The following is a 26,573-nucleotide window of genomic DNA, read 5'->3' on the forward strand; positions in this document are numbered from 1 at the left end:
ATTAAGGCACAATGGATATTACTACATTTACTCCCAAAATAATTCTTAACATGTTATAAAACAATGGAAGTAAGAAAACTTTCATATCTGCTGTATTTGAATGATTAAGTGTGTGCAGATACACTGGTGTTCCTCGAGGTTTGGAGGGCTTACAGATTTTCCTTACTAGGGACCTCAGTCAGCTGCCTGCTGACTGTAAATGAACTCAACAAATCACTAGTTGACCAGTCTGATAATGATAATAAATAGAACCACCCCCATCCCCTTTTTACTCCACCGTCCAGATTGGCTATTTAGAACTGCCCTAAATTGATACATGTTGGACAAACTAATTCTTTTCAAGTGTAACATGGCCCTTATGAGTCATCCTCTAGGGGCCATGAATGGCAAGCCATTCAGTATACTGTTGTGTTGAGATATTTTAGTCTGAACCAAAGAGGTTGACTAATCAGCAAGCATTGTGATCCCTGGAGCCACACAGCCTGCTTTGGGAGAATAGACTGGACAAAAAAGTAAAAATAAGCAAATGAAATTAGACTCCAGAGGGTTAAAGCAGCTAACAAAAGCCATTGCTTCAAAAATAAACTATAGAAACATACAATGCAAACGGACGTTCAGCATTTCAAGATTATGACTGACAGCTCTCTGTCCTGAGATTCCTTCAAGGTATTGAGGAGATATATGGGCTGAAATATGTGCCACCAGAAACTGAATTTGAATCATTTATATTTGAATTTGAATTGCTTAACTTAAATAATTGCATTAAAAAACTGAATTTGAATCACATAATTTGAATGTGTATTGTTCAATTTGAATCATTGTATTGAAAAACTGAATCTGAATTGTAATTTGAAATTGAATTTATTAGTTTGTAACTGAACATTCAGTTCTCACAATTCAATTTCAATTTTCTGTGACAAACATCCGGGTAGTTGAGGCAGAGCAATCTAGTGCAGATACACAGGACGCCACTTCGGCCAATCAGCATGTATGTTTCTGAGCACGTAACATAAGCATAGTGGTCATTAGTTGCAACTTGCCACCTGCCATGAAACGGAGTAGGAACTGCTTTATGGTGTTATATTTGAGTGTAGTGTTGCCACCCATCCCGTTTTTCCCGGAATTGTTCTCTTTTTTCATCAGCTGTCCCAGGGGGCAACAGAGAGAGAGAGCTGTGTGCATAGAACAGAGTGCAGGGGGCACACAGAGCACAGTGACAGAATAACTTCATAAATACTATTTCTATTAAATGACAGGTTCATCTCAACTTTCTTTCTTGTCTTTGCTTTGCTAAGTGAAGAAAATTTAAACCAACTGCGAGATATTTTTTTATTAATTTCCAGCCCCACACGTGGGTGCTTTTTCAATTTTCTGCTGATGACAGCTTCCAGAAATGTGTAGCATGTGGGTTGTTTTGAATTTATTGAAGTTTGTCAAAAATGTATTTATTCATTCAAATTCATTTTATTTAGTCAGTACGTTAGGCGGATTTGGCAGATCCGCCTAATCCTGGGAAAAACGGGACGGGTGGCAACACTACACTCAAATTTAACACTATAAAGCAGTTCCTACTCTGTTTCATGGCAGGTGGCGAGTTGCAACTAATGACCACTATGTTACGTGCTCAGAAACGTAGGTGCTGATTGGCCGAAGTGGCGTCCTGTGTATCTGCACTAGATTGCTCTGTCTCAACTACCTGGATGTTTGTCACAGAAAATTGAATTTGAATTGTGAGAACTGAATGTTCAGTTACAAACTAATAAATTCAATTTCAAATTACAATTCAGATTCAGTTTTTCAATGCAATGATTCAAATTAAACATTTCAAATTCAAATTATGTGATTCAAATACATATTTCAGCCCATATAAGTAATCCACTACTGCTGCCAATGGTTTCAGTAATAAAGAATAAAGTATGGTACAAAAAAAGTAGACGCATAAAGTCAGAGCTGATCAGGTTTGTATGTGCACATAAGGTTTGTTTATTTCATGTATATAATTATAGTCTACCAAAGTTACTACCAGTTCACAATTTGTACATACAGTTTACATCTGAATATCTGTTATTTAAGGTTGGTTATTCAAGTGATATATTCATCATGTACAGCCATCAAACCAACTCTCTTAATCATGTAGCTGTCTGAAGTTGTTCAATAATGTGATGTGATGTCATGAACATGGATTATTGCCTTCCATCCCACCTGATATGATCACCAACTGTAAAGCATCTTTATTGAAATGAAAAGCTGCAATACAATTAACAACAGCAACATGAAATATGATCCTTGAACTGGTCAATGGGAGAAATACTAATGGGAGAAATGACATTAGGCCTCACAGCATTAGGCCTCACAGCATAATGTTCTGTTTATATAAAAAAAAATTATAGTTTAGGACATATTCTATTTCTTTCACGCTGTTTCTCACTTAATTATTTGGGGCATCAATTGATTTTGTCTAAGTCAGTGGCCCAAAACATGACAGTTTTGTTGTGTTAATCAATAATTCATCAGGAATATCAAGGATTGCATTTACACAAATGATCACTTGTTTTACTCTGACAACCAGCAGCCACCACAGCACAGATGCAGTAACAATAGCTCAGGAGAAGAGCCAACGTTAGAGAAATGATTCAAGAGCAACGTCCTTCTAAAGATTAGTAACTTTAGTGAACATGGCCACCAAACGCCAGACCAGTCATACCAGACCAGTCATACCAGACCAGTCATACCAGGACAGTTATGGTTTTATAAGAAAACCTGCTGAATGTATAGATTTGAACAAGTGTGCACATTCTTGCTAATAAATATTTGCTACATTCTGTAGGAGGAATATTTTATCTTTTTAAAGTCTTAATTTAAAGATGCTATCTGTGATAAACAAAAGCAGACATATTTACTGTGTTTACAGGCTTGGAGGTTTGCAGCTTTGTCAGAAGAAAGACAATATTCCTACTACACTGTGAATATGGCTAATGAAAATAAATATTCCATCTATTATATCCCATCATTCCATTATCTGTTCGTCCTTGAAAACGTTGGCCTTCCTGTTTTTGCACATATCCAAAATCCTCTTCACATCCTTGTCTTACATATACTACATAATGTTTAAACGTATGTGTATGTGTGTCGTCCCACCACAAATGTGGGCTCTTCTTCTGTTCATGCATTTCCAACCAACTGTTGTCTTGTTGGATTGTGGACGACCTAAAGGAACTTTCCACTATTATTCTTCTGAATATGACAATAGTCTTAATTTGATATGGGTCACATAAAAACCATATGCCATTTGGAAATTCAGAATTATTCCAAATGTAGCATTTTCTGATTAAAACATGGCTTGCTGATCTTATTCAGGTTATTATTCAGCAGAAAAGAAAAGCCAACATTTCTGGTCTGCTTTTAAACATTATAAAAGCATTAAATATCAACAGGTTTTTGGATATGCTTTGGCATGTGTCAGATATAATACATAACATCAGCCGGAGGACATAGGTCATTACGTTAATCGGAGGAACCACGGCTGCATGCAAACAAGAATATCAGTGGAATATTCCTTTTCATTAGCCGTGGGCCAAAGGCAAAACACAGATCAATTTGAGCATGCAAATGTAGTCCATTTCTGCAGTCTGCTGTAAAGACATTTTGATCTGTCATGGCTTTGATCCTGGGTAACACTACAATTAGAGCTCATTCAAACAGTGCCAGTGCTTGGAAACTGTAAATGCAACCCTGTTTTTATTGTTACACACCAGTGTAACACAAGAGTCACCATTTGCCACTATATGACAGATTCTGCTGGTAGGACTACTAGGGCATCTGCTCCAGGTGACTGGACACCTCAGTTTAGGGAGACAGCTTTTAGTCAGTCTTGGTTAAAGTAGTGAGGAAGTGCAATTCCACCCACACAAACGGAACTCAGGAAGCTTTGCAGTATTAAACCAGCCTTTATTTCTATTTGTATTTCTACATGTATTCCGGAGACTGATTCTATTTATTATGTAGTTATATATATTGTTTTATGTGAAGCATTTATGTTGTGGTTGTTTCTTGTCTACCTATCCAGACACATAAGATGCAAGTTTTTAGCAAACTCTGGAGCAACAACTTTTAATTGTGCGCTGTCAGAAGTGACAAGTGTTCAAATTTCTCCAAAGCTCAGTACAGGGCCGGTCTTAGCTGGGCGCAGTCTCCGTGGGGGGCGCCCGAAAAAGAAAAAAACCTCAGTAATTCTCGATACCGCTCATTAAGTTAGCGGAGCGGGTGGGGTGTTGACAAGGCAGAGGGGGCGTCGGACAGAGTGATGGGGGCGCACGGCGCATCCAGAGGCGCACGGACGGCCGTGACGGCGCACGAGAAAATGTTCGCCTCGGGGGGGCTGTTCGCCCAGGACCGGCGCTGGCTCAGTAGGTAATGATCTGATCTCCTTGGAGCTATTAGTTTTTTGGACCAACAGCTTCCTGGAAAAGACACATAATACAGCATCTTTGTTCTCTAATCTCACTGACTCTTTTACAGCAGTGGTGGCTAATTATAGGAACATGTGTGATAGTTACCAAGCACTGATAGTAAAGTCCACCTCACCCAGCATTGTTTTATTAGCTGCAGCCTAAAAAATGGCATAAATAAAATGCTCTTATAGACAAATACGTTAAGAGTAACTTCACAATAAATCAACAATCACTGTGAACAGGACAGCACCTCACTATCAAGACATATAAAAACAGAAATCAACTGTTTCTGTCTTCCTGACCAACAGGGATGGAGTCCTCAAAGCAAATCAAAACTTGAATTGACCATGATCTTCTCCTAATCCTAACACAGTTTGATGAGTAAACTGAAAATAAGTCAACTAAGCCCTAAAATAAAAGGCAGATATCAACATAGAAACCCCATCTTTGATTTACTGTATATGATCCATTGATCCACAATGACCACCTCTTTGTCCACCCGCCTTTATCAGTATTTATGGTACCATTTTATCCAAGTAACTTACAGCTCTTTAAAACAACAAATTTATTCTTGGGTTTCGTATGACACCAGATGTGCATCAAACTTGGCAGGACAGGGATATTTCGAAGTGGAAACAAAGCACAAATCTCACGAGTTTGGCAAATTTGAATCGCCATCAAGACATGACCCTGGTTGAGGTTGGCAATGGGACACGAACAGTTGCTTCATGTTAAAGTCCCACATTTGTTTAGTCAGCCATCCATTCCATCCCTCACAGTCACACAACATAAACATATGTCGTTTGTGGACATTTGCTTAAACAACTGACTTGAGAGCAGTCAAGTCCAGATGTTACATGCCTTTTCAGGGGGTCCACCATAATGAACTCGTCACACTGGATTTGAGTGAACTGTTTGCAGACTGTTTTGGAGGTGGTGCGTTTGAGCTAAATGATGGTGCTTAGTTGCTTTTTAAGTACATTTTAAATGACTTTTTTTCATGACATTTTGAACAGCCGCCTACCTTACTCTAGAGAAATATGCTAATGTTGTGACATCATTATCATACATTGGCTTGTCACAGGTTACTGACTCATCATTGAGTGCTCACTCAGGCGTCTCATCAATGCAGGAAATAGGGAGCACTTTGATGCGTCTTACTTGCTTTTACTTGATTACATTTCTATAAATACAAGTTATGTCAACACGGATCAGAGTCAACATGAAGAGAGAGGAGATGGACAGTGAATACAAAGAGTCATATGTGGAGTAATGAGGCGTCAACATGCCCAACAAAGAAAGGAAAAGTAATACAATATGTGTTTATCTATGTGGCTGAGAAGTAACATTTTGTAATGTGATGTCGGCTTCAGGCTTTGTTGACCACAACAGGTCTCTACAGGACACGGACCATTGTTCCAGCTGCATGCACATATGAAATTTACTGCAGAGGAAGAAGCAGGGACAATGCCAAGTGATGAGGGAAAGAAGAAGGACAGTTTCACAATATTAAAAACTGTTTGTCCTTTGCCAATGCATTATGAGGTCAGGAAAACATTCAGCACCACCTTATAGGCTGTGTGTGTGTGTGTGTGTGTGTGTGTGTGTGTGTGTGTGTGTGTGTGTGTGTGTGTGTGTGTGTGTGTGTGTGTGTGTGTTGCAGGGACACTGAGATGAATGAGGTGACTGCACCTGTATCCACCAGGACCGTCTCACTTTACTATAAACATGTAACTCCTTGAAAGATATAACTGCATTCAGATTCTGCACCAAGTGGCTATAAAGGCCATGATAGATAAGATAAACAGTATGATATGGCGATATACTCTATCAGTATAAACAGAATGGACAGTATAAATATGGTAAATATAGCAGCAGTATTAATGAAATGAGCAGTATAAATATACATTTGGCAAATATAGTAGATTCAGCAGTGTACACAGAAATAACAGTATAAACAGTGAGATATATATATCAACAAAAAAATATGTATACAGTGAAAACAGTTTGTAAACAGTTTGTGTACAGCAATTGACTGGACATAGTGCAATTAGGTTTGTAGAAGAGTTTTTTTTAGAGTTTGTAAAGTGGCTGGTGCCATTTGGTTTGTGCAGGGTGGTGGGGGTGGCAGGTGTCAGTGACCAGAGTTTGTGGGGGCAGAGGGCAGAGAAGGAAGGAGGGGGATATCTGGGAGGGAGTTCAGCATCCTGACAGCCTGGTGGATCAAGCTGTCTCTCAGTCTGCTGGTTCTTGCCCTCAGGTTCAGTCCTAGACAGTCCAGTTTCTGTATCAGCTGCTGGGATCGTGTTGAAAGCTGAACTAAAGTCTAAGAACAGCATCTTCATATGAGTCCTTAGTGTCCAGGTGAGTGAGAGCTAAGTGGAGGGCGGTGGAGATTGCATCATCAATGGACCGGTTGCCCCGATATGCAAACTGGTACGGGTCCAGGGTAGGAGGGAGGACAGATTTGATGACTAACCGCTTGAAGCACTTCATGATGATGGGGGTCAACGCCACAGGGCGGTAGTCGTTGAAGCAGGATGGAGAGGCCTTCTTTGTGCTCTTTGGGCTGCTCTTAATGTGCAGGAAGGAAAGAAGAATTCCAAAATGGAAGCAACATGGAACAAGTAGTAAGAGCAATAACTCATAAAGTGAGAGCATCAGAGTGTTGATTGTGACATGACTCTAATTATTGTACTGATGTAATTAGTGCTGCAGAAGTGTGCATTACACTGAATGTATCAAGACAAAGTGGAAACATAGAGTTCAGTTACAGCAGTAAGTGTAGGCTTCTTAAGGAAGTAACATAAATCAGGGAAAATTATAAACAAAGGCTCGTGACTGAAAGTCTTAGATATCTCTGCAGTTGAGATAAATAAAGATTTAAATAACATCTTAACAGCTAGAGATGGTAAAATTGTTCACTTTCTCTGACATTGCATTAGTGTCCCCTGTAGGTCCCCCAAGTGTAGAATGCTGCAGCTTTTTGCTTCAGTGGCTGAGGTTATGACCGAAAGCTCATTAAACTGCGGGAGTCTTTAAACTTACTTGAGCACGGCATGCACGACAACATTTTGTAACTCTTGGACCATAAACTAACATTTGAAAACATGTTGATGCACACTGACTTGTAATCAGGTGCACAGTGTGTATGTTGACCTGTTCTCACACTAAGTGATTTTGTGCTCTGAGATCACCTGTGAGAAATCTGCAACACTTTACAGCACTAAGTCACACACCACCAACTGTTTGACTGATTTTGGTGAAACTGGATCATATTTTATGGAGAAAATGTTTTCTGGTTTTCCCTCTGATGTCCTCCGGCTGCTCCACCTCAACTCTCTGTGATTTACAGAGTTTATGATGGACAGTGAAGTAAACTGCCAACTGTAGCTGCTGTTAGCTAATGTTAGCTGTTTGTACCATAGCTATTGTTGACCACTGAATAGAGGAAGTGTTCAGGTCCAGGATGAGGGAGGAGAGCGACGGGGAGCAGAACCTGTACCAGAACTGAAGCTGAGGGGAGCAGACAATGTAACCGAGTTCAGCAGTCTCCATGAACCTAATCAAATCAAATCAAATCAATCAAATCAAATTTATTTGTATAGCCCAAAGTCACAAAGTACATTTGCCTCAGAGGGCTTTACAATCTGTACAGGGAGTGACACCCTCTGTCCTTAGACCCTCGGTTCCAGTGAGGAAAAACTTGCCCACAAAAAACCTTTAACAGGGAAAAAAGGTGGAAGAAACCTCAGGAAGAGCCACAGAGGAGGGATCCCTCTCCCAGGACGGACAGACGTGCAATGGATGTCACGTGTACAGGACAGATCAACACAAACATATTGTACAATTTCAGTAATGACAGGCAACGATGAAGACAATGGAGGAAGCTAAGAAGAGAAAAAAAGAGAGTGAAGAACAGAGTAGGGAAGAGAGTGAGTGAGCAAGAAGCCACCAGACAAGAGTAAATGTGGGACTGACTTTTAGTGGTTGGTGAGAGCTTGGTGAAATAAAAGGCTGAAGACAGACTATTAGTCATATTAGCTGGCTGCTATGTATGCTGTTGTTGAAATTGAGTGCATTAAACACACACACACACACACACACACACACACACACACACACACACACACACACACACACACACACACACACACTTTCTTGCCAGGAACCGACAATACCACATTTGATCCTGTAGAGTTGTGGTGTTTACAGCATTCTAATGGTTGTTTTGCTCCAGCGGGCAACATCAGAATTTTAAATCTGCCTAATGACCTGCAGTATGTCCTGTCAAACAATCTGTGATTTCTCTCTGCAAACTATCACAAAAGTTAAAAGAGCTAAAAAAGAAAGCTTTGTTTCAGTTGACAAGGAACTATAAGGATTTGGATGCACTCTGCATGTATATGTAAATAAGAATGTTCACCACCATCTTACCATTTGTCCATTCACTGTTCATCCTTAAAACAGATAACAATGTACAGTATATTGCCCCCACAGTTTATCATGTATTAAACATTTTTAAAAGACTAAACGTGTACATTCATACTCATGTTTCTGTAAAACACACTGCTGGTAAATTCAGTAAGCTAAGGGGTTTTGCTGCCACAACCTCACTGTGTCTGCTTTGACCAGTAGCTAATGGCTAATGTTAGCTAATAATAGCTCAGAACAGAAGAATCATTTGCACCTTTGTTTCATGAGACAGGTGTGTAGCTCTGGCACAATGTTGGGCATTTTGCCTTTGAATGTGTGCAGGAGTTTATTTGCAGCTAACAATATCTAATGGATATCGCTGTCACATTTCTGAGAAGGTTTGCAGTTTATTACTTCTATACTATTACAGTTTTCAGCATGTAATAATATTTTTCTGGTTTTATCACAAAATTGAAACAAGGGGTAAACTATGGATTCTGTTGTTTCCAGCCTGAGGTCCTGCTGTATTACACTAATGACAACACCTTTAAAGCAACTGAGTAAAGAGAATCTTGGGAAATTACAGGAATTTAATGTGGAATTTCAAAGACGGTCTTTGGCGTTTCGTTTTTCCTTTACTGGTCTTTGGTGTTAGATTCTATCTAAAGGACACGGGAAAATGTGACAGAAATGTTACAGCTTGCTCTGATTGGCTTTTTAAAATCTTTTAGAATATGGCCTGTATTTCTTCAGAAAGATGAAAGAGAAACCAACCTCTTCCAACATTTCCTGGTGGAAAAGGTCATTTCAAAGACAATGGCTACTTGCCATGAATGGGGTATGGAGAAAAGAGCTGCTTTTTACTGTAAGCCTACTGTTGGAATCAGATAACAAGCCAGAGCGATTATTTGAGTAGAGCAGTGCCACTTAAAGCAATTCGTAAGCCTATCCTTGTGTCAGCTCTGCTAAGCTACCATTAGCTGGAAAATTGCTTTTTTCTCAGAGGCAATGAGGTTTTCTTTCTTGTCTTGTTTTTTTTAGTGACTCCCTCTGACCCAGGAGAGTAGTATTGTCACAAGCAATTCAGAAGCATACTGCAGTGTTGGTGTCAGGGATGAGCACTTGGGCCGGCACAACGGAGCACTGTGCAATGTGTTCTGCAGTCCCATGGCATTTACAGAGAAGAGATGAGTAAGGCACTTAGATAATAACGAGAAAGAATGGCTGGGAAGGGGTAGCAACAGTGGTGGAGGAATCATCTCTATTTCAACATAAACATGAAGGAAGCTCAGCACAAGGACACTGAAAAAGATTCAAACTGGATTTGTAAATGAGTGCTGCCTCAACATCTTTCTGGCCTGATAATGAGACTGAATTACCATTTCATTTTCACCTCATTATTCTGTCCGACACTGTGTACATGTCAGCCATTTTATATTAATAAATAGTGGCTGACGTCAGGTCTGTTTCACTTCCAGCCCAAACAGAAGCTGCTGCAGGATGAGAGAATCAGGGTGATCAGAGAAACCTGTACATTCAAGAGTTGTTGCTGTTGTTGTTGAGCTGACTCTGAACAGACTGAATAATCACATTGATTTCATTCATTTCTTGTCTTGTTTCAAAGGCATACTTACTCTGACACAGGAAAAGTACTTTAGTCAATACCACCTACACCAAGACAGATACATGACAGAACTCATGACCAAAGAGTGCAGTTAGAGCTAAAGTGTAAAAATATTTTCAGTTCATAATGAAACTGTGGCGTGACTGCGAAGTGCAGCTACAGTGTACATAAGTAATGGGAATCTGTGCAGTTCTCTGCAGTTGTGGTCTTGACAAGTCTTGAAATAAAATCTTTAGTCTTCTTTGTCCAAGACTAAATCAATACCTTCAAAAGAGGCCTCGACACCAAGACCTATCTTGGGTATTACAACACTGCACAGGAGGATGACATTCACATTCCTAATTCAGGCGATTCTATCCTCTGATTGGTTGGTTTTTCCAACCAGGCAGTGTGGGTGGGGGGTTTAGTTGAACGGTAAATAACCATTACATCAAGGGTTTTTAATGACAATGGCATCATCCAACATGGTGTATTGTTGAGGGTCTACCTTTGTGTGGACTGTGGAACATTTCATGTGGTTACAGCCCTCCACACCCTGACTAAACAATCTATTCAGCCTTTTCTTGACTGACTGTAATCCATACAGACCCCATAATCACAAGACACCTGAAATGGGTCAAGAGCAGAGCACGCTGTGTGCACTGGCAGTGAAATCATTTAGATACAGAAAAAAAGGTGATAAAGAAACAGACTGAAGACAAAATCTAATGGTAAAGTATATCAGCTGACTGAAAAGACTTAAGGTAGACATATAGATGCAAACGCGGTGGAAATATTGGCAGGTTATCTGTGTAATATGAAAGAAAGATTGTATAAATGTGATGCTAGTGAGAACCAGTCAATGAAATAACCATATAATGACATGCCTTCATGAAAAGGAAGCAAAGACAGTTAAACATTTGAAATATGAAAATTGGCTCTTGGGGGATCTTTGCAGACTGCTGCTAATGTCATTTGTGCTTAGAGGTTAAATCATGTGTGAAATGTAAATAGAAGTGAATGGGGATTATGATATTGCACATTGTTTTACTGTCAGCTTTGAATTAGAATCATACTCATGCCTGTCAGTCTGTGTGCTGTATTCTTAAGTTCAGTATATAAGCAACTGAAATCAATATAATAGGGTCATTTCATTTCAAACAAGGTCAACACAGATTTTTTATGATTGTTTACACACTGCTGATAGCAGCTTAACACTACAAGATGCACAGTATTTAGGATAGATAGATTTAAGTCAGACACCTTGTCAGTATTCAACTCACAGCCTCAGCCTTCCTTTAGCGATCCGCTGTGTATTCCCCTCCAATTAGCATCATAATTAGCAACATTGGATGCTAATCCATGGCTAATTGGTTTTGATAGATCTCTAGAAACCAAAAGAAATTGTAGCACAGCCTCTGTCCTTGGACCGTAGCAGAAGGGCAGTTAGTTATACTGTTTTATGTCTTGCTGTTTAAAGCGTTTGATCAAGGGAACATATCCCCTCAAATAAAGTTCACTGTTTAAAGTACAATCAAACTCTGGAAGGTCACAATCGGTTAAATAGTTTGATTTCATTTCATTAATTTTTGCCTTTTGGCGACATGTAAGGACACCAGGCTTTGTTAAAAGTACAGAAGGTTGCTGAAATCTACATATGTTCCATCTGGTTTTCTTCTGCAGAAGAGCAGTATGATCAGTACTGTATGTCACGGTATCTACAGCCTGTTGAATATTATGATCTAGAAGAAGATGACTGCGGGCTGTCAGCAAATCTTTAGACTCTACTCATCAGCAAAATGACCACATGGGCTGTTGTTTGTTTTTTTAACACATCTGAGGTTGGGATGACTTTGACACACAAAGTAACTGACTCTGATTTGTGAAAGGTATGACTGGTGGTATGTTACATCCGTAAACAACCTGTCTGATTTGTACTGTGCATAGCCAACTCTCAACAAGGTTTGAAAAGAATCAAAATCTGCGAGTTGTTTTTCCTGGGGTCTTGTTCATGAGAAAATGGAGCGTGAGATGGACCTGAGGGTTGGTGCAGCATCTACAGTACTGCCTACGTTGTACCGGATCATTGTGGGGAAGAAGGAGCTGAGCCGGAATACAGAGATCTCAATTTTCCAGTCCATCTACATTCCAAGTGGCCAAGATGAGTGTCCTTCACGGGGTGGCCAGGCTCAGCCTTAGAGATAGGAAAAGGAGCTCGGACATCCGGGGAGGAGCTCTCAGTAGAGCCGCTGCTCCTTCACGCCGAAAGGAGCCAGCTGAGGTGATACGGGATCTGATTTGGCATGTGATCAGAATGCCTACTGGGCCTCTCTGGAGGTGGAGGTGTTTCGGGCATGTCCAACTGGAGGGAGACCCTGGGGCAGACCCAGAACCCCCTGGAGGGACTACATAGCTTATCTAGACTGAGAACGCCCCGAGATCCCCCAGGAGGAGCTAGAATGGATGTATGGATGGATGGATGGACGAAATGGCTAACATATTTTGTCATACATCATATTTAACCACACTGGGCCACCTAGAGGATACTTTTGGGCCATAGGCCACCAATTGAATAAACCAGGTCTACAGTTACAAACCTTAGACAGTTTTTATATTACCCTTTCTCCTCTTAAATTAATCATCCATGGACACTAAGTACATACACTGTAGATTATTCCCTTATTACAACCCATTAGATCACTAAAGCTTCAATTTTAACTTTGTGTAAAGATAAGACACGTTGGCCTCTGAACTGTCAAATTCATTCATGTAACTGTGGTCATCCGCCAGTTCTGTAGAAATACGTATAATAGGATGAGACAGAATGGCAGCCATTAAAGTGAAAATAGCATAACATGTATATGTGGGTCTTATTATCATTTAGAGGTAATGTGTTCACCCAGACAAACAGAAAAGCGTGCTTTAATATTTGATGGAGTACTAAATTATTGATATGCTTGAATTCAAACCGTTGAATGAACACATTTATCATACGGTATATTAGCTGTTGGTTGGTATCATTAAAAGACAGATTTAATCATTTTAATCAATACAGATGTGTAATAAATATCAAGAACATTTCTTCTTGAGGTATCATTAATTTCAAACTCCAAGATTAATTTCATTATGAAAGTGTTTTGTGTATAAAGAGAAACAAGTAAATAACCTGTATACACTCAATGAAAAATAAATTCTCGTATATTACATGTCAGCATTAACTTGGTGCCTGGCCTTAATTAGCCTGTCAGTTCAAGTTATGAATAAATCACACATTCTCACTCTTTACTTATAATTATTTAATTCTGTTCTTCAATCATTCTGTTCTTTCAAAACACAGGAAGAGGAGGAGAAAGAGGAGAATCATTTTAGCAGAAGCTTCCTCAGCCGGGCTCCATCACTGATGAAACATTTGTCACTTGAATATTGTTTATGTGTTACTTGCTTGTAGATGAGGCTGGTGCAGCTGGCAGGCAAACTAATTTAGATTAAAGGTAATGCAAAGAAAACCTGCATCCACTCAATAAGGAAAGCATATACCAAACACGCCAAACAACTGGTTTGCTGGCTGGGGCTGTCAGACGAGTGCTTTCTTTGACAAGAGGATCTGAAGCTTTTGTCTGTTGCTCTTGTTCTCAAATTGCCATTTCTCTCATCAAGTATCCTAATGTGTTCATTCTAACAATTCAAAAAGAAAAAAAAAGACAAGTTGACAAACCAATAGACTGATTTAAGGCCTATTCAAACATTTAGTTTAACAGCTCCATCTGAATGTTCACAAGCTGGGTCTATGTAGGACAGGACTGATCGTGATAAATACATCTGGCTTCCTCAGGAAAGTAACTAGTGCAGGGTAAATAGGCATGCCTCAGATCGCTAAAAGTATGTTGTCAATTACTTTAAAAGAAGAGTATTGCATGGCTGCAGATGAGGATTAAGTGATACATAATTTCCCCAATCAATAGTTTTTTTAAACAAATTTTGAGTAATTTGGCAAAAGAAAACACACTACTGTTATGCAACTATCAGGAGGCGGTTCATTGAGATAAGCAGTATGTGGTGCCAATTTGTCAGAGAAAATAGAAGAGGAATAGGGGGTTAAAGGTTGACAAGATTAAAAGAGCATGAAGACTGGTGAAAAGCTATGCAGGAGACAGGATGGAAATACGACGCTCCTGTTTGATGGGAGCTGATCCCATGAAGTAGATTTTTCTTGCCATGATATTGTGCTAAGAGATTGCTGGATCTAAGATAATGTGCCCTCACTTGAGTGCTACCATGAAGGTGACAATTCCAGTACTTTTCCAAAAATCTCTACAGCTGTTGCATAGATTGGTACAAATATGCAAAGTATTCAGAGAATCAGTGTTTTTGGTGACCCCCTGAACAACAGATATGCCATCAGCAGGTCAAAGTTTTATCCATTGAAATACTTCAACATCTACTTGACTGGCATATTTCACAAAAATATAAATGATTCCAGAGGATGTATGATAATTTCTTTGGTGCCTTGACTTTTCCTCCGATGCCTTAAAATGTTTCCGCTATTGAATAGATTGACATTTAATTAGGCACAGACATCAAGTTCATGATGACAGCCATGCTGAAGCTGTATGACAGTCCATTATATTTTATAAGGTTATTCTCAGTATATGTCACTCTTCTAGAGATTCATCCAGATGATAAAGGGGACTGGTTTTGATTTGATTGTGTTGTAAGGATTAGGATGGGACAATTGGAGAGCAGACTCTGCAAGAAAATTATTGAAATCATAGATGAGTTCAAGGTCTAAGTAGGAATAGTAAGATCATTGAAATTGCTTCAGTTTTACATTTTACATTTTTTTACACATTTTGGTTCAGTCGCAGCACTCTCATGATTCCATGATGAACCATGATTCCAACAGCCAGCTGCAAACATAATCTTATAAACCCACAAACAACCGATAAAGTTAGTGAACAGATGGATATGAAAGCTGAACTGGAGTTCTCAGGAGTTGGTGGAGACCAAACCAGGCCTAAAAGCAATGTGGATATTGGACTTAATACGTTCCTCTGACTCCTATTGAACAAAGTCTTCTTAATGTGGATTGAAAAATTGTTCCCTATCATATTTAGACCACTCTTTAGGAAGAAATTCTAGTAGAACAGGAATTAAGATTGGAAAAGCACAGGATTGTTTAAATTAATATTATCTTCCCTTTATTGAATCAGGCACAGAGAAAATAGTTGACAATGGCCTCCAAATTGTCATCTGCTGGAAGTTAGCAGTATGACTGGATTGTATCTAGTCCAAATATTTTGCTGAGATGTACCCTGTCAAAAATGGCAGAAATGCAAATATATACTGTATGTAATTTTCTTTATCATTTTAACAGCATCCGAAATTCAACAGTACATCCCTGGTTCTTATAACAGTATTATGGTTGCTTATGATGAATTCTTAATCACAGTGTAAAACCTGATTACATAGATGTCATCCTATGCAAATTAGCAATTAGCATTGAACTAAAAATGAATGAATCGACAAAATCATCTTTGAATGCTTGCACTACTTGCACTACTACTGATGTCACAGCCAGAGAGCCAAGGCATTGCCCAAATCCAGCCAAGTATTAGCTAAGACCAATTCTGAGCATCTAATGTGTACCAGGAAACAGTCTACTGTACCTAAAAAACGACTATGTTGTGTTTGGTGTAATAAATAAACTGATAAACTGTCAAGAAACTAAATATTCTTACACCTATTTCATTTATAGACACATCAATATGAATTCTGAACTTTCTTCTGCCAAACTAATATTAACTTACTTCCATTCTTAAAATCAAATCATCTTTAGTCTCATTGTCAAAGTCTGCTTTGTTGGCTTTGTTGGCTTGGTTCCCCATTGGAAAGCAATGCATAGCAATGAATATATTGTAAATATAGTGCACAGTTTTTTTTTAATTATTATTATTGTTTATAATACATTTTGCTGCTCCCTACCCACAGCAGCTTTCCTGCTGATGCTCAGGATATTAATCAAAACAGGTGGATGAGCGATTTTAATTATTTTTTGGTCTTATCAGTTTGTCCTTTAACAAGTTTTTTATCTTCTTTGTTTCAGGAACCTTCTGAACCTTTCAAACCTTTGATGAGCCTCTGACCCAATAATCACCTGTGGGCAAAGCTGTGGCTTTCGACATGAAAAAATGGACACCTGGCCATAGTGGATATTATATATGAAGGTGCTGAAGCACTCAGTTTGCCATGGACTTTACTACAAGTATATGGACTGGTTGTACCTCCTTCTGTTAATTTTGGATAAAGGTGTGTTTATGCTTCTTAAAATAACCCAAATGGTCCTTGGCTGTGGGAACAATGCTGGGAGGAAGAAAAGCACCACGTACTAAGGAACATCTCATGGCCACACAAAGTTAAACTCAGTGAACCAGATTATGGAGTTCTTTTTCAATTTTTCTGAGGAAACAATATGAAATGATTTTTTGGACTGCACCATGTGGCCCCTCCTGGCTACGCTGCACTGTGAAAAGGACTGTAAACCTGTATGTTTGAGTGTATTTCTGTTTGCGTATGCCCACCGTGGTATGATACAGTGGAAGTGAGAGGGGAGGACATTTTCGGACCATTCTTTCTTTACAATGAGAGTTCCAGCCAGCGTGGCTGCAGTTTCCTGTCTTTGTCCTCTGGTGGTCTTCCTATGTGTTGTCTCCCAGAGTTGTTATGGGACCCGGGTCGTTCTGAGCCCTAACACTACCCCCAAACCCTTATACCCTAATCCCTGGCTCAAATCACTGCCTGAACCAACCCCGCTCCCAAGCGCCAGTCCAGAAAAACATATGTCTCTACTGAAGCCCAGCCAATCCTCGAGCTCCAGCCAGAACTTCTGGAGCAAATCTCAGTTAAAACCAAGGCTCGACACTATGTCCTATCTTGCTGACCATAAGTCCAAAACAAACTTTCCATCTACAGTGTTACAGGCCATATCAAGTTCAAACACTAGACTGAAGCTGCAGCATGTGCCCAAACTGATTTCAAATGTAAGGCAGGGGTTGGGATACAAACCAAATTCTAATCAGGTGGCAAGAAATACATCAAACAGTCTTAACAGATTTTCAAAACTCAACCCCAAAACAAATCCAAAACCAAGGTTTGGATTACTGTCAGAGCCACAGCCCAGGGCATTCCCCAACTCTGAGGCACTGCCTGGGACTAAGACCAATTTTGAGTTGGCCCCCAACACTAAATTGTCTTCATTATCCAGTCCTAATCAAAGGTCCAACTCATCTGGTACTAGGAACCCCACCTACTACAATGTCGGCCTGGCTTCACTATCAAACCCTAAATCTCATTCTAAACTCAGACCTTCTTCACAAACAATTACAAATGCCAAATCCCACTCTCAGATCTCCAACCCGAGCTTCAGAACATCCTTTAGAACACAAAGGAACCAGACCAAGTTGCTTGACACAGACAAGGATTCCCACCATCGGCCTAAGAGAGGCTGGATCTGGAACCAGTTCTTTATTCTGGAGGAACACATTGGACCTGAACCCCAGTATGTTGGAAAGGTGAGTTATATTTATTATTTTTCTACCAATGGCGCACACAAGTCCCAAAAAATCTGCTTTCCCTAACTTCTTTTCTCAACATATGTTGAGCCAAGAGCATGCGCTTGTTGGTTCTTGTTTAATGCCATTTTATGGAGTAATTACTTGATCAATGACATTTTCTAAGCTCACTCATTCATGCCTTGTTGAAATAATTACTAACTGGGGAACAAAATGCACACATTTCTGTTTCTTGTGTCTGCAATTTCTAGCAGTATTGAAGATGCTGCAGTATGCTTTATGCAGTATTTAAAATACTTGAATCAATCAATCAAACTTTAGTTTTTATCCTCAAAGATAAAAGTAAATCAGATAAACAGGTGGGGCTAAGACCATTAAGAGATTTATAAATCAGTAAAAGAATCTTAAAATCGATTTTGAAGCGCACAGGCAGCCAATGCCTTTGAAATGACTTTAGAATAGGTGTAATATGTGCTCTCTTTCGGGTCTTTATCAACAGACAAGCAGCTGAATTTTGTAATAATTGTAGTTGAGCTAGAATATTGTTAGGGTGACCAGGAAGTAGAGAAATAGTCAATTCGGCTTGAGAGAGAAATGGTTGTACTTCTGCGATGTTCTTAAGATGATAAAAATACATTTTAGTCATGTTTTTAATATAGGCTTAAAAACTAAGATCACAATCAATGATAACTGATGTTTTTACCTTGTTGAGAAGGGTTTAAATTCAGTGCTTTAAGTTTCATATTTAGTTTCTCTATCTGTGCTTCAGTACCAATAATTATTACTAATTAATGGTTTTGTCCTGGTTGAGCTGTAAAAAATTCTCTGCCATCCATAATTGTACATTTTAAATGTAGTTAAAAAGGGTATCTATTGGCCCTGAGTCATCAGGAGACATGGCAATGTAGAGCTGTGTGTCATCAGCGTAGCTATGGAAATTAATGCTGTGTCTCCTGATGACGTCCCCGAGCAGCAGCATGTAGAGGTTAAAAAGAGTAGGTCCTAAATTGAGCCCTGGGGAACAATTGATTTTATAACTATTGGATGAACAGTCGCCCATACATACAACATTTTCCCTGTCATTGAGGTAAAACCCAGTCAATGCCCCTAACTATCTGATTATAGAAGTTTTCAAATATACTCTGAATGCCATTAGCCAGCAATAAGTAAACATCATTCCTTCTTATTTATCTGTGGTATCAACAGTACATACATACATTTGTCAAAATCAGGTTTGTAGGCAAAATATGCTATTATCTGTACACTGTGTTGTTTTTTCCATAATATTTTTAGTCAGTGTTGCTGGAACTGGAATAATTACTGTGAAGACACAAAGGCAGGATGCAGAAGCAGAGTTAGTAAAATAAAAAGGCACTTTACTTGGTCTCTGTTTAGAGTCAAGGTTGGCGGAAAGTAGGTGCTGAAAGGGGAAATAAATCCAAAAATGGAGCAGACAGGCAAACAAAACAGGCAGAGAGTATTAGCAGCCAGAAGAAGGGCTGGTACTGTATGCTTATCTGGCAAATGAGTGAAGCTGGAGGAATGGAAGGCAGCTGTGCAGGCAGGTAAGGAATGGTCAGAAGAGCTGAGGACGACTGCTGCAAAGGATGGGCAGGGCAGGCTTATTACAGCATTTATATACATTTACTGGCTACAGGCAGAGCCAAACACGTCTTTATATTCAGATGACAATGGAGTAAGTAGCGACAGGTGGCAACAACTCGAAAGCAAAGCATAGCTGAGACAGCAGATAGACCGGGTCGTCTACCTGCTAACTGAACAGTTGGTGGTTAGATCACCAGCTCATCCAGACTGACTGTGCCAACATGGCCTTGGGCAAGACACTTAACACCAAATGCTTCGAATAGCCACCACAAAAGGGAGAGGTGTTTGTACACAAAGGATGGAGGCTCTAAGACCATAAAATAAAGATATAAATCCAACCTTAAGTGTTACTGTGCAGCTTTAAAACAACATTTTCCCAAGGGAGAATGTTGTATACAACATAAGATCAGATTTTGTTTGCTTCTCTTTTAAACAGACATCTTGTTGTGTATAAAATGTATTGGAGCAGCAGACATGATGTTATCTACTAAATGTTGCTGGCTGAAAAGAATAGAACTGCAGTCCAGACAGCTAAACAAACTCAGTTTATCACTGTGACCTCTTTTACATTGTCATTTCATACACTGTTATTCTGAAAATAGCTTTTCTGCGTCATTATTCTATTGTGACCTTTAATGTCTGTAATGAACACTAATTTTCATACTCAAGTTTGTGCTATGTTGATTAGAGAAACACTTGTTTCTGCTATTCAGCTAGCCTGCAAAAACTGAAGCTACTGTTGTTTTTGGTTTTGTAATATTTGGTGTCTGTGTATGCTACATCTATTATCCATTAGATATTGCTGTATTTCTAAAACAGCCTGTTAAACTGTTCTTCCACACAAACACATCACTCCATCACACACTAGCTACTAGCCTTCAGCATTGTTTCATTGTTTTCATTTCAGCTCATTCCTCATAGAGAACCTTTTCCTTTGAGGATGCAAATAACTACAGAGCTGCAGGTTGAGCTGGAAAATGTTGAATATTCTTCAGGAAGAAAACAGTTAGAGAGCAACCTCAGAGGAACAATCAAGAAAATGTGTCTAAGCCTATTATCCAGTACAAGAACCTGAGGAAGTCTCTTTCTGTGGGGATCTCAGGAAGGAAGGGATTCAGTCTGCAGAGCACTCCGAATATAAAAACCATAAAGTATGTGTGGTGCTCAGATCTAATAGTTTATCCCTGCAAACGTCAGTCTTGCATACTCCAGCGAGACACAAAGGTCCACCTGAAGTTGCCACCATGCTGGTTTTCAGATTGCCTGCAATTTGTATGTCCCATTACAGCAGCTACATGTTCTTGAGTGGTAGAAGACATTTAAAGGGTCAGTAATCCAGTAAGTCTGAAAAGCCACATGCTGCAGCACCCATCTCTAATGATATAGTTAAGTGCATTTCTTGGCAAAAACACTGACATTTGTCTTCATATGCCTATATGCTCAAAAAGAACAGGGCATGCTTTTTACTTTCACTCAGACATACTCTGCAGTTAGAATAAAAACGTCCAACACAGATGATACATTTTACTTTTGATGCAAACATTTTTTAAGATTTGTTTTTTTAAGGTGCCAGCTCATCTAAGATTTCATTTTCAAGGATGCACATCAATCTGATGCAACTTTCTTGCTGTCCACCCACAGCTGTTCAGCGGGTGGAATAGACTGAGCTATGCACACCTCTCTATACACTGAGAATGAAAACTCACATACAGTACATTATATTGAAAGTTGGTTGTTGACTGCAGGTGGTTCACTGCTTAGAAAAGCAGTTTGAAATATCATCATTTCAAATGTAAGCACAATATTTCTAATGGCTTCCAATTTCTAGGGTATTTTGTTTGCCAGATAATGTTAGCCAAAGAAAATCAGTGCTTAAATGTTGTTCAACGTTTTTGGAACTCAAATGGTTTACAGGTATTATAACGTCTTTCCTTACCCATTTTCCAGCAAAAGTCCTGTCATCCGGCAGACTTTTGCTTCTCTCAGACTGTCCGTGGTGGCATATAAAAATGTGAAAGTACAATCTGTGATTCAGCCCTAGAGCCAGCAAATGTCCACCAGATGATGAGTTTCACAAATAAACGGGGAGCTCCAGGTGCAGGCATCATGGAGGGAAGTTAAATTTGTTCATTTGCATATACTACCCACATTGTAATGACACAAAGCTGTTGAATAGGGTAGAGCTCCCTGATATTCCATTGGCTTATCAGGAGCATATGGCTAACATGTGAGAAAACAAAGGTATAATTCAGCAGACACAGAACAACAGAAGGCATTCTGGACCAAATTAAACTATATTTAACATTTATTCAGTATTCTCTCTAATCTGAGCTCCACCAGGTCACAGTATATTTGATTAAATACAATTTCATTGCACATAGTTAGTACCAGTACAACAAAATAAGAGATTAGTGTCTAACTAGATATAAACTGTAGCAAACCAGTGTAGTTATGTGTCACGGAAAAAGAGACATAAGGCGATAGCTATATCGGGCTGATGTGGAAGGGACAGATACACGCTGGTGTTCTAAAAACAACAGGAAGTTATACACTGTAGTTTGTCTCATGGAAGATGTTCTCTCAGTCATAACTCAGCTTAAGCTGCAAACAGCAGCTGCCCAGCTCACCCACCCTTTGGCAGCAACAGCTTTTAGTTGAAGTTTGGCATTGAGGTCAAGTGTTTGTGACGTTGTACTGTATGTGTGCGTGTGTGTGAATGCATGAATATGTGTATGCACGCATCTAAGCGGTTGTAGCTACTGTGAATCCACACTTGTTAGATGCAGGATATAGTTATTTTGATCCACCACTTTCTGCACAAATGCTGCTGCTCGTTAGTACTGCCACAGAATGACAAACACATTTCACATGTGAATAACAGCATTTTGACACATTTTAAAATATCAGTCCAAGAGTTTTCATTGAACAGCTGTTCCTAACACACACACACACACACACACACACACACACACACACACACACACACACACACACACACACAGCAACAGATTGTGTTCATATACATTCATGCTGTAGACAGAAAAGAGGTCTTTCATCAACTTCAACACAAACAACTTTCTGAGAATGTGACAACCTTCTGCAGTTCTCCACAGTGTTGTTCTACTTGAAAGTTTTCTGACTGCACACTGATGAAGCAGCTGACGGGTCACTGCAGTGAAACTTTCTCACAATATTACAGGATCATTGTTTTAAATAAACAAGAGAGATGGGGAATGACATGCAGCACAGGATTCAAACCCTGGTGCTGAGCCTTCGTACATGGGGTGGATGCTCCGACTGAGCTAATCGACACCCCATGTGCTGCACCTTAATAAAGGATGTGAATAGCCTTGATGTCTTTTGATGTTTAAATGTACTACATGTCAAAATGCTGTCATTGAATACTTGCAAAGATTTATATATGAAATAAATTGACATCCAGTTTTAACACTCACAACTTTATACCCACAAATCACCAAATATCTTGATACTGCATTATCCTGAGATCATAACCACGGGTCTATACTTAAACTTTTTTTTTAAATTTCTTCTGCAGTTTGCGTTCTGTGTTTTCCAGATGTCAGGTAAATTTCCGTGACACACGGGAAGATTCCAGCATTTTTCAAGTGTGGCTGAAAAGTGCAATAATGAGCGACTTTCAAAATAAAGATTGCTGAGAAACATTTTACCTACAGGTCATCGTCATGGTAATAATAGTCAGGTGACCTCTGTTATCGTGGTAACAATAATAAATACGTGGTTAGCATGAAGTAGTGGCAGTTGGTTAAGTTTTAGAAAGGGTCATAGTTTGGGTTAAAGTACATAAGTATGTTGATTACCTAAGTTAAACAGAAGTCAGCGATGATGATTGGTTTCCCATGGAACACATAAATCATTATACTACTGTACATCACATGACTTCCTAAAGCGTCATAGTTTGAAGCCTAGACCAAGCTGGATTCATTGATGGGTTGGGAGTAGAATGATTGGAGGAAGTTAAATGAATTTAAAAGGAAAAATGTCACAGTCTGCACTGGCAAGTGTTTATATTTCTAACTGGATTCAAATGAAGGCTGTTCTGTTTGCTTACCTGTTGCCAAGGTAAATCATGCCGTTGGAGTTCCAGCTCAGAGTTCAGGGTTAGCAATAGAGTTAAATAAATTGGCTTTTTAGATTGGACTAGCGGTTGTGGAGAAAGAAAAGTTCTGTGTGTTATTTAAGCAATATTACACAGAGGGTGTGCTTTAATGTCATTATTGGCACGATAGTGATGCGGTCAGGACCGAGGCGCATGCCGTTAAAGCACAACCTTAAGTGTAATATTGTGATTATACAACAATTAACAACTAAAATAGAATATAGAGTCAAAAGATATTCATGTTTTGGGGCAATTTGCTCTGAAAAAACATTTCTTTGCTCGCTGTCTCTGTTCTGATCTCTGTTTCTTTTAAGATACACAGGGTCTGACTAATACCTGGAAAACACTCAGTCACAGCAGTAGACTCCTATATGTAATGAAACCCAGTTCACTACTCCAGCAAGTAGCCTGAGCCTTAGTAATGACCTAACAACGGAGACACTTTCTAGTCCTGTCAAAGCTTATGGAGATCGTGGAGTTTCCCAAACTGAATAAATAGTGCACATATAAACACTAAACTGCTTTACTAGTTCAGTCGTGTAGTGACTCAGATATCTGCTGACAAAGAGATTTTTCCATGGACACATTTGACTCCTCAGTCCGTGAAGTCAGTGACTCCTGTTGCTGCCTTCATAGACATAATAGATAGCTGCCGTTGACGTTCCAATCTGCGTACACAGACATCTGTGTCTCCAGACTAGAATGTGCTGACAATAACACCTGCATGGGTAAAAACATTCTCTTTGACTAATTCTGGGCGTGTAGTATTTGTGGTGTGATCTTTGGGTTTAAAGTCGATCCACCAGCACGAGTGTAGCAGAATGTGAGACCGACTCAGGCACTTCTGATGAACTTTGAGAGTGTCTCTAATTCTCCTTGATCAAGCGTCAATAAATAATACAGCATAAGACATCAGAGGCTCCTGAACACTTTCTTCCTTCCTGACCTCACCATTGACCTTTGACTTCGGCAATTTCTCAACAACATTTTAAATTTTCAGAATGTGACAATGTGGAGAGAAATATTTGTAGTGATGAGTCAGCTGTGCTGTCATGCTGATTTAAGCACATTCTAAACGTCTAGTTGACCAATCAGATTGCTCAGTCGGACCTACTCGTTGTATATATCAGTTAGTGAAAGGCATCTTAATATCTGAGGTTTGTCCACAACTTGATGTCCTATCACTGAGGTCACATGTGGTGATGTACTGAATCATTGAGTGTTTCTGCCTCCCAACAGTCAACCCATGGTGAAGAAAACATCAAATAACTGCTTCCAACCAAAATAAACGATTAGTGGTATGGATTTATGGTTTACACAGGGCAGCTTCACTCACTTGGTGATTTTACAAGCACTTAGGTCTAAGTAACTGGTTTACAGTCAGCTTTCTCCAATAAGCTGATTTATTAAAGGTCAATTTAATGAGAAACCTAATTTCCCAGCTGGATTTCTCTGAAATATATATGGACAAACTAACAGAGGGAAGAGATTATTGCACAGAGTAATGCATTCTCATTTTAGACAAAGTCCTTCACTGAACATTTGAGTCTTTGATCAGTTAAGTAGTCAAGTGCTCCTGTTACAGTCACAGTGCATGTATACCTTTCCTGATTGTCCGGTGTAACCTGCTTTGTCTGAGTGACCTGTTTACCTTGTGCTGTTTAATAGTTCAACCCCTCACAAACTGTCTGAACTCCAACATGTGACATGAAGTGTCATTTAACATGACGATTGTTGAATTGGTTCCAAAATGGGACGTGTGGTGTGTATTTAGAGAATAATTTGGTTGGCTGTCCTACTTCGATCAGACTAATAATAACCAACCTGAATGACGGACAACAGAAACATCACACAAAACAACAGACACATTATCCACTGTCACATACACATCATGTCAAGTAATAAACGTGATAACACACAAGTTTAATAAACAACAACTAAATATAATTTCCATTATTTACCAGTCTCTTTATTATTTTGTTTATTAATGTTGGTCACTTGGTCTCATTTTAATTTGAAATAGTCCAAAAAAAGTCCCATTGGACTGAAAGTCCATTTGTTTTACAGCCCAACACTCCAAAGGCCTGTTGTTCCAAAAATACACACTCTGCTGTCACTAACTTACATGCTAACTTAACTGACATACTGTAACTAACTGTGGCCTTTTACAATGTTGACCACACACACTGCCAGTAACCGCGGCATTGTGGGTATCGTTATTTCACTGGTGTGGGAAATTAACAACACTACAATGTTCCTAAAAGATAGTTTAGGAGTGGTGCAGCAGGACGAAAAAAGAAAAATCGAGACGGAAAGAAGATCACAAGATAAAGGTAAGTTATAATGTGACTATTTGATTCATTTCATTTCAATCAGATTAAATAATCTGCCGCGCAGCATAGCATGAGAGCTTAATGAGAGCACTTTCACGTCATATCCGACACATCGCAACACAGCAGGGGCCAGGGGGTTATTGAACTTAATAATAAACTAGCTGGTAAGCTATCAGGCTCTCTGGCTGCATGTCATGTCAGAGAAATGTAGACAGGAACACAGCTTTGAATGAAGAATGGACTATGATCAGACTTGCAAGCAGTTCAAAAACAGTATGTTTCAAATAAGCACAAATCCTTTGTGATATTATATAGTCAATCAATCCATTTTATTTTAGGATGCAGAAGCACTCTGTTATGTATTATTTAGCCCTCACTACACTTGATATGAGAAAAGATGAACTATAACAGTATTTAACATCTGTGTATAGTTTCTTTTGCCTTACTGGTATACATATT

At 39.3% G+C, this 26,573-nt stretch overlaps 1 protein-coding gene across 1 annotated transcript in view; it reads left to right on the forward strand.

The window, feature by feature from the left end:
* LOC104930806 (cadherin-18) overlaps nt 1-26,573 on the forward strand; it is a 166,599-nt gene that overhangs the window by 5,877 nt on the left and 134,149 nt on the right. The window contains exon 2 of the mRNA XM_019274264.2: nt 16,574-18,038. Within this exon, the coding sequence (XP_019129809.2) occupies nt 17,109-18,038 (930 nt within the window). The 5' untranslated portion in view covers nt 16,574-17,108. The remainder of the gene's footprint in view (nt 1-16,573; nt 18,039-26,573) is intronic.

This window comes from Larimichthys crocea, chromosome II, assembly GCF_000972845.2.
Source record: "Larimichthys crocea isolate SSNF chromosome II, L_crocea_2.0, whole genome shotgun sequence".
NCBI classification, from domain to species: domain Eukaryota; kingdom Metazoa; phylum Chordata; class Actinopteri; family Sciaenidae; genus Larimichthys; species Larimichthys crocea.